At 40.8% G+C, this 10,914-nt stretch overlaps 1 protein-coding gene across 5 annotated transcripts in view; it reads left to right on the forward strand.

Moving 5' to 3' along the window:
• The window catches only part of lifra (LIF receptor subunit alpha a), a 49,050-nt gene that overhangs the window by 28,198 nt on the left and 9,938 nt on the right, over positions 1-10,914 (forward strand). For all 5 annotated transcript variants that reach the window (XM_037531829.1, XM_037531830.1, XM_037531833.1 and 2 more), the window contains exons 3-8: positions 382-515; positions 3,690-3,843; positions 4,666-4,938; positions 5,089-5,218; positions 10,065-10,195; positions 10,556-10,698. In XM_037531829.1, coding sequence (XP_037387726.1) covers positions 382-515; positions 3,690-3,843; positions 4,666-4,938; positions 5,089-5,218; positions 10,065-10,195; positions 10,556-10,698 — 965 coding nt within the window. The remainder of the gene's footprint in view (positions 1-381; positions 516-3,689; positions 3,844-4,665; positions 4,939-5,088; positions 5,219-10,064; positions 10,196-10,555; positions 10,699-10,914) is intronic.

Consider the following 10,914-nt stretch of genomic DNA (forward strand, 5'->3'; position numbering starts at 1 on the left):
ATGATTATTGTGCTATTTTTAAACTTTAGGCCTCAGTAATATCAGATGATGTATCTGGATATTGATATTTGATTTTTATATATTTTAACAACATTAGTAAAGCAGCTTTGCTAAGTGGTGGTCTCAGTTCTTCTTAAAGACTGCAGTCTAGCTGCTGCTGCTGTTGGTTCCTATGAGAGAACGGTTCTCTGTGTGAGGCTCAGTATCAGTGAGTGTGCTGGGCGAGTTGTGGAGTGTTTCACTGTGGAGCTTCACTGCTGGAAGGTGTGGATCGCTGTGTTTAGGTTTACTCAATACCTTCGTGATTCACTCCTTTCACAGCTGTCGGCTCTACTCTGCGGAGAGTCAGTGATGGTTCTCTCTGTCTGTTTTGTGTTCTAGGTCCTCCGGTTCCTGAGAGCCTCTCTCTGGAACAGGACTTTGCGTCTCAGACTCTCTCTCTGACCTGGGAGAGCCATGCAGCGCTTTTCGACATTGAGATCTTTCGCACTGAGCTGGAGGAGAACGTTCTCAACGTAAGACACCACTGAAACATTCTGTGCCAAAGATGATATGAAAAGAGTGTAGAAACATTTCGGTGTCCGTCAGCCTCAGCGTGTAAAATTCTAGATATTACTGCTGTAAATGTTAACATGTTCCAGTGAACGCTGCACCTGGTCTCATTATGAAAGATGTTGCCTTTGGTTGGGAATATTTCACACAAAGATTAATAATTATGAAGTTTGAAGGAGCTTCCTGAAGTTCTCCAAAAAGACCATATACATCTCTGATAGTACAACATTCCTAGTTCATGTTCAGGTTCACCACGCAAGAATTCTCCTCTGATGATTGGGAGGGTAAGATTAAAGCCAGCAGCCCTCTTCACTAAACTCCTCTGATAAAGGAGAAGCTCAGAGATGAGCGTCTAAAACTGACACATGAGCATTTAGGAAAATCAGAACTCTTCTGGAACAAAGTCCTCAGAAATCGAACCGTTTGGTGGTAATTCAGCTCGTCATGTTGGAGAAAGGAGTGTCTGATCCTGAGAGTTCCCGCAGTGAAGCATGGTGGTGGGAGCATGAAGATCTGGAGCATCACACGCCATCAAAGGAACCATGAATGCAGTGATGTAACAGGAGATAGTACAGGAGAATTTAATCTCATCAGCCAGGAACTTGAATCTGCAGGGATGGATGTTTCACCAAGACAGAGACCCCAAACATACTGCCATAATAACTCCAGACTGCTTTCTGGAGAACAAGGTCAATGAGCTTGAATAGTCTAGCCAATCTCCTGGTCTCAGCCCCAATGAAAATATGAGGAGGGTTATGAAACTGGGAGATTATCAGAGGTTACAGATGACTGTACAAAGTAATATGGCATGGACTTCCCACTGAATTTCTCCACGGTTGAGCTGCACCTCAGAGACACTTTACCGGAGCGTAAGGAGAGGTGTTTCAGGGCGTAGACAGCAGGGGGATTAATGAGGGCTAGTTATTATTATAAGGAGATTACAGTTTTAGAGCTGGAGGTAAAACAGACAGTGAACTCAGACTAGAAGCTGAACACACCCAGTGGAGCTGTTAATGAAAGCTTATGTTCCACCCCCGCAGGATGAAGCACCAAACCCAGACCGGTTCATCTCCTCAGCTGCACAGTGTGCACTGAATACTACACTGACACTGACGCTGTGTTTACAGTGACACTACATAAAGACTACACTGAGTTTACACTGACACTACATAAAGACTACACTGAGTTTACACTGACACTACATAAAGACTACACTGAGTTTACACTGACACTGCATAAAGACTACACCATGTTTACACTGACACTGCATAAAGACTACACTGAGTTTACACTGACACTACATAAAGACTACACTGAGTTTACACTCACACTGCATAAAGACTACACTGAGTTTACACTCACACTGCATAAAGACTACACTGAGTTTACACTCACACTGCATAAAGACTACACTGAGTTTACACTCACACTACATAAAGACTACACTGAGTTTACACTCACACTACATAAAGACTACACTGAGTTTACACTCACACTGCATAAAGACTACACTGTGTTTACACTGACACTACATAAAGACTACACTGAGTTTACACTGACACTGCATAAAGACTACACCATGTTTACACTGACACTGCATAAAGACTACACCGAGTTTACACTGACACTGCATAAAGACTACACCGTGTTTACACTGACACTACATAAAGACTACACCGAGTTTACACTGACACTACATAAAGACTACACCGAGTTTACACTGACACTACATAAAGACTACACCGAGTTTACACTGACACTGCATAAAGACTACACTGAGTTTACACTGACACTACATAAAGACTACACTGAGTTTACACTGACACTACATAAAGACTACACTGAGTTTACACTGACACTGCATAAAGACTACACTGAGTTTACACTGACACTACATAAAGACTACACTGAGTTTACACTGACACTACATAAAGACTACACTGAGTTTACACTGACACTGCAGTGACTACATAAAGACTTCACTGACTCTATATTGACATTACACCGACACTACACTGGCGTTGCACTGACACTTCACTTGCACTAAACTTTTTTGTGAGATTGTGAGAGATTGAGATTGTGTGATGTTTGATTGCACTGTAGGTCAATATAGTGTGAATATAATTGCAGAATGTGTGATTATAATGTGTAATATAGGTGATTATAATGAGTAATATAGGTGATTATAATGAGTAGTATAGGTGATTATAATGTGTAATATAGGTGATTATAATGAGTAATATAGGTGATTATAATGTGTAATATAGGTGATTATAATGTGTAATATAGGTGATTATAATGAGTAATATAGGTGATTATAATGTGTAATATAGGTGATTATAATGAGTAATATAGGTGATTATAATGTGTAATATAGGTGATTATAATGAGTAATATAGGTGATTATAATGAGTAATATAGGTGATTATAATGTGTAATATAGGTGATTATAATGAGTAATATAGGTGATTATAATGAGTACTATAGGTGATTATAATGTGTAATATAGGTGATTATAATGAGTAATATAGGTGATTATAATGAGTAATACATGTGATTATAATGTGTAATATAGGTGGTTATAATGTGTAATATAGGTGATTATAATGAGTAATATAGGTGATTATAATGTGTAATATAGGTGATTATAATGAGTAATATAGGTGATTATAATGTGTAATATAGGTGATTATAATGAGTAATATAGGTGATTATAATGTGTAATATAGGTGATTATAATGAGTAATATAGGTGATTATAATGTGTAATATAGGTGATTATAGTGAGTAGTATAGGTGATTATAGTGAGTAATATAGGTGATTATAATGTGTAATATAGGTGATTATAATGAGTAATATAGGTGATTATAATGAGTAATATAGGTGATTATAATGTGTAATATAGGTGATTATAATGAGTAATATAGGTGATTATCATGAGTAATATAGGTGATTATCATGAGTAATATAGATGATTATAATGAGTAATATAGGTGATTATCATGAGTAATATAGGTGATTATAATGAGTAATATAGGTGATTATAATGAGTAGTATAGGTGATTATAATGAGTAATATAGGTGACTATAATGTGTAATACATGTGATTATAATGTTTATATGATTGTCCTGTGTAGGTGACGGTACGTGCTGCGGTTGATCCCGTATCAGGGCAGCGTAGTTGGACCTGGCGCTCTCCGGTTCCTCTGCAGTGTACCTCACACTCTGTGCAGATCAGAGCTCGACAGGAGAACACAGTGAGCCAGTGGAGCCCCCTGCAGATCGTGCAGGGTAAGAACACGTCACTGCTGGACCTTACTGAGGATTTACTTCATCAGCCAAGACCTGATTTACAGCTATAAAAACACTCAGAACAAGATACAGAAATGCTGGACTATTTAAGATCTAAGGTTTAATTTAGTCCTACCTGTTACTGAGAATAGTTTTATTTACTTTTCACAGTTTTTATTGAACTATGTGACAATGTTTACATCACACTGGTTAATATTATAATGTGAAAGGAGAATAAAATATCTAGTCTATCTAGAATAAAATATCTAGTCTTTAGCTGAAATTCATAGAAAATAATCAGGCAAGAAGAATAAATAAATAAATGAATGAATGATTTCCCAAAATAGCTATATTTTTTTTAATCAACAACCCAAAGTGATTCTGACAGCCGTTGTTGATTAGGACTGTTGAATATTTTGCACTAGAGCTGCAGCGCCATCTTCTGGACAGACTCTGTTTGTGTTGAGTTCAGGTGTGTTCACTTTATCACACCTGATGCATTCAGGCTGTTTGTGCTTGTGTCCTTTAACTGATTCAGAGTTTAGAGCAGAGATCTTTATTACATAAAACCAGAGCCAGTTTAAGTCCAGTGTTCATGACTGCAGAGCACTCGAGGGCCCTTAATACATGGGGATATGAATGCTGAGTGCTGAGCAGACCAGTAGAAATGCTCTGAATAAAATCTCTGCTTAATTTAGTGCTTAAGCTGTAAACAGCGTCCATACTAGAGAAACCTACCGAGTCAGAGCTGTTCGCAGTGGTGGTGATAGGAACCAGACCTCCACCTCTAAAAGCAATAAGTTATATGTTGATCTATTTTAGGCTCTGATGTTCCAGTGAAGCAACAGGCTCAGATGTATCCTCAGGATAAGGTGGTTCCAGTGGGCGGTAACCTCACGTTCTGCTGCATCGTGTCTGAGGGCGGGCAGTTCGGCAGCATTGAGTACAAGAACAGGAAGATGGAGGTGACCAGGATGAGCCGCAGGAGTTTCGCTACCAGCGTGACGAACCTGCCCCAGTCCGGCTCCTCCGGCACCAACATCATCTGCTTATCCCCACAGGAAATCATCACCGGAGCCGTGGTGTTCGTGGGCTGTGAGTGAATCGAGCTATGACTCTTAGAATCTCGGGTTCAGAGTGGCGCCTGCTGTTTTAACGCCTGCAGCCTTAAGGAAGAGCTGAAGTGCGTGGATGGGTGTGTGGAGTTTTGCACGCTGAGCTCAGTGAGTGTGTGTGCTGTTTCAGACCCCCCGGGTGACGAGCGTCTGGAGTGTGAGACGAGGGACCTGCAGAAGGCCGAGTGCCGCTGGAGGAAGGGACGAGATACAGGATTCTGGAGGACCTCTTTACTGACACGCTACACTCTAAATGGCAGGTAAGCTAAAGACACACAATGTACGCTACACCTTATACGCCACACCTTATACGCTACACCTTATACGCTACACCTTATACGCCACACCTTATACGCTACACCTTATACGCTACACCTTATACGCTACACCTTATACACCACACCTTATACGCTACACCTTATACGCCACACCTTATACGCTACACCTTATACGCTACACCTTATACGCTACACCTTATACACCACACCTTATACGCCACACCTTATACGCTACACCTTATACGCCACACCTTATACGCCACACCTTATACGCCACACCTTATACGCTACACCTTATACGCTACACCTTATACACCACACCTTATACGCTACACCTTATACGCCACACCTTATACGCCACACCTTATACGCCACACCTTATACACCACACATTATACACCACACCTTATACACCACACCTTATACGCTACACCTTATACGCTACACCTTATACGCTACACCTTATACACCACACCTTATACGCTACACCTTATACGCTACACCTTATACGCTACACCTTATACGCCACACCTTATACGCTACACCTTATACGCTACACCTTATACGCTACACCTTATACGCCACACCTTATACGCTACACCTTATACGCTACACCTTATACGCTACACCTTATACGCTACACCTTATACGCCACACCTTATACGCCACACCTTATACGCTACACCTTATACGCCACACCTTATACGCCACACCTTATACGCTACACCTTATACGCCACACCTTATACACTACACCTTATACACTAAATCTTATACATTACAGCATATACGCTACACCTTATACGCTACACCTTATACGCTACTCCTTATACACCACACCTTATACACCACACCTTATACGCTACACCTTATACGCTACACCTTATACGCTACACCTTATACACCACACCTTATACACCACACCTTATACGCTACACCTTATACACTACACCTTATACACTAAATCTTATACATTACAGCATATACGCTACACCTTATACGCTACACCTTATACACTACACCTTATACACCACACCTTATACACCACACCTTATACGCTACACCTTATACACTACACCTTATACACTAAATCTTATACATTACACCTTATACGCTACACCTTATACGCTACACCTTATACGCTACACCTTATACACTACACCTTATACACTAAATCTTATACATTACAGCATATACGCTACACCTTATACGCTACACCTTATACGCTACACCTTATACACCACACCTTATACACCACACCTTATACGCTACACCTTATACACCACACCTTATACACTACATCTTATACATTACAGCATATACGCTACACCTTATACGCTACACCTTATACGCTACACCTTATACACCACACCTTATACACCACACCTTATACGCTACACCTTATACACCACACCTTATACACTACATCTTATACATTACAGCATATACGCCACACCTTATACGCTACACCTTATACGCCACACCTTATACGCCACACCTTATACGCTACACCTTATACGCCACACCTTATACACTACACCTTATACACTAAATCTTATACATTACAGCATATACGCTACACCTTATACGCTACACCTTATACGCTACTCCTTATACACCACACCTTATACACCACACCTTATACGCTACACCTTATACGCTACACCTTATACGCTACACCTTATACACCACACCTTATACACCACACCTTATACGCTACACCTTATACACTACACCTTATACACTAAATCTTATACATTACAGCATATACGCTACACCTTATACGCTACACCTTATACACTACACCTTATACACCACACCTTATACACCACACCTTATACGCTACACCTTATACACTACACCTTATACACTAAATCTTATACATTACACCTTATACGCTACACCTTATACGCTACACCTTATACACTACACCTTATACACTAAATCTTATACATTACAGCATATACGCTACACCTTATACGCTACACCTTATACGCTACACCTTATACACCACACCTTATACACCACACCTTATACGCTACACCTTATACACCACACCTTATACACTACATCTTATACATTACAGCATATACGCTACACCTTATACGCTACACCTTATACGCCACACCTTATACACCACACCTTATACACTACATCTTATACATTACAGCATATACGCTACACCTTATACGCTACACCTTATACGCTACACCTTATACACTACACCTTATACACTAAATCTTATACATTACAGCATATACGCTACACCTTATACGCTACACCTTATACGCTACACCTTATACGCTACACCTTATACACCACACCTTATACACCACACCTTATACGCTACACCTTATACACCACACCTTATACACTACATCTTATACATTACAGCATATACGCTACACCTTATACGCTACACCTTATACGCTACACCTTATACGCCACACCTTATACGCTACACCTTATACACCACACCTTATACACCACACCTTATACACCACACCTTATACACTACACCTTATACATTACAGCATATACGCTACACCTTATACGCTACACCTTATACGCTACACCTTATACACCACACCTTATACACTACACCTTATACATTACAGCATATACGCTACACCTTATACGCTACACCTTATACGCTACACCTTATACACCACACCTTATACACCACACCTTATACACTACATCTTATACATTACAGCATATACGCTACACCTTATACGCTACACCTTATACGCTACACCTTATACGCTACACCTTATACACTACACCTTATACGCCACACCTTATACACCACACCTTATACACCACACCTTATACGCTACACCTTATACACCACACCTTATACACTACATCTTATACATTACAGCATATACGCTACACCTTATACACCACACCTTATACACCACACCTTATACACTACACCTTATACATTACAGCATATACGCTACACCTTATACGCTACACCTTATACGCTACACCTTATACACCACACCTTATACGCTACACCTTATACGCTACACCTTATACGCTACACCTTATACGCCACACCTTATACGCCACACCTTATACGCCACACCTTATACGGCACACCTTATACGCTACACCTTATACGCCACACCTTATACGCCACACCTTATACGCTACACCTTATACGCTACATCTTATACGCTACATCTTATACGCTACACCTTATACACCACATCTTATACGCTACACCTTATACGCTACACCTTATACACCACACCTTATACGCCACACCTTATACACCACACCTTATACGCTACACCTTATACGCTACACCTTATACACTAAATCTTATACATTACAGCATATACGCTACACCTTATACGCTACACCTTATACGCTACACCTTATACGCTACATCTTATACGCTACACCTTATACGCTACATCTTATACGCCACACCTTATACGCTACACCTTATACACTACACCTTATACGCTACACCTTATACACCACACCTTATACACCACACCTTATACGCTACACCTTATACACCACACCTTATACACTACATCTTATACATTACAGCATATACGCTACACCTTATACGCTACACCTTATACGCTACACCTTATACACCACACCTTATACACTACATCTTATACATTACAGCATATACGCTACACCTTATACGCTACACATTATACGCTACACCTTATACGCTACACCTTATACGCCACACCTTATACGCTACACCTTATACACTACACCTTATACGCTACACCTTATACACTACACCTTATACGCTACACCTTATACATTACAGCATATACGCTACACCTTATACGCTACACCTTATACGCTACACCTTATACACTACACTTTATACACTACATCTTATACATTACAGCATATACGCTACACCTTATACACTACACCTTATACACTACACTTTATACACTACATCTTATACATTACAGCATATACGCTGCACCTTATACGCTACACCTTATACGCTACACCTTATACACCACACCTTATACGCTACACCTTATACACCACACCTTATACACTACATCTTATACATTACAGCATATACGCTACACCTTATACGCTACACCTTATACACCACACCTTATACACTACATCTTATACATTACAGCATATACGCTACACCTTATACGCTACACCTTATACGCTACACCTTATACGCTACACCTTATACGCCACACCTTATACGCTACACCTTATACACTACACCTTATACACTACACCTTATACGCTACACCTTATACACTACACCTCATACGCTACACCTTATACATTACAGCATATACGCTACACCTTATACGCTACACCTTATACGCTACACCTTATACACTACACTTTATACACTACATCTTATACATTACAGCATATACGCTACACCTTATACACTACACCTTATACACTACACTTTATACACTACATCTTATACATTACAGCATATACGCTGCACCTTATACGCTACACCTTATACGCTACACCTTATACACTACAGCATATACACTACACCTTATATGCTACACCTTATACACTACATCTTATACATTACAGCATATACGCTACACCTTATACGCTACATCTTATACACTACACCTTATACGCTACACTTTATACACTACAGCATATACGCTCCACCTTATACGCTACACCTTATACACTACATCTTATACATTACAGCATATATGCTACACCTTATACGCTACACCTTATACAGTACAGCATATACACTACACCGGTCAGCTTTTTTAAGTGTGTGTGTGTGTGTGTGTGTGTGTGTGTGTGTGTGTGTGTGTGTGTATTAGGCGCTGTGTAGAGGCAAACAGAAACATGAAGCTGTGCCGCTTTGACCGCTGGGAGAACAGCTGGACCCTGACAGCTGAAAATGAGCTGGAAGCTGTCCAGCTGAACGACTCCGCCCACATCACTGAGCGCGGTAAGTGTCGTTAGGGAGTCTGAGAGTGACCCCTCTGAAGTCGGGTGGTCAGCGTCGTGATCATAGTAGGACGTTTCTCTGTGGGGACCGAAACGTGTTCCGCAGCTGATGCGTTTCCTCCTATGTACGACGTTATTGAAGCGCTTTATTAATAATAGCTTATTTCTGAATATTGATTTCATTAGATCTTCGTTCTGGACGCTTTTATTTACGGCCTCCTGCTGATTTTCTGAGCTCTTTAGAGTTTCACTTGATGGGCTTCTGTTGGTTTTATGTTAAAGTAAACTGACTGAAGAGCTGAACAGCAGTGCAGGTGTGTTTGTTCTCCTGCCTGATGTAGATGCTTGTTTTGTTCTGCAGTGCGCCTCTTTGCTCCGGTGAACGTTTCTGCGGTTCCTCAGGCGTGGAACTCCAGTCTGCAGTGGAGCTGGACCTTCCAGGCTGTCCAAACTCTGGACTTGCTGTGTCAGGTGCAGCTCACCAGCGGAGGGCGCTCCAGCTCTGTGAGTCCATGCTTAATCCACTCTAGATTGAGGAGGAGTAAAAGAGCCTGTGATGCTGAAGATCAGGGTCAGTTTATAGAGCCTAAAGGCCAAACTGACAGGGTCAGACTTGTCGTGCGCTCTGATTGGATAGAAACTCAACACAGCAGTGTTGCTGTGGCCACCGTGTGCGGCTGTGTTCACTCTCCTGCTGTGAACTGGCAGCGTGTGCAGCCC

This window comes from Pygocentrus nattereri, chromosome 20 (genome assembly GCF_015220715.1).
Source record: "Pygocentrus nattereri isolate fPygNat1 chromosome 20, fPygNat1.pri, whole genome shotgun sequence".
In the NCBI taxonomy this organism is placed as follows: Eukaryota; Metazoa; Chordata; class Actinopteri; order Characiformes; family Serrasalmidae; genus Pygocentrus; species Pygocentrus nattereri.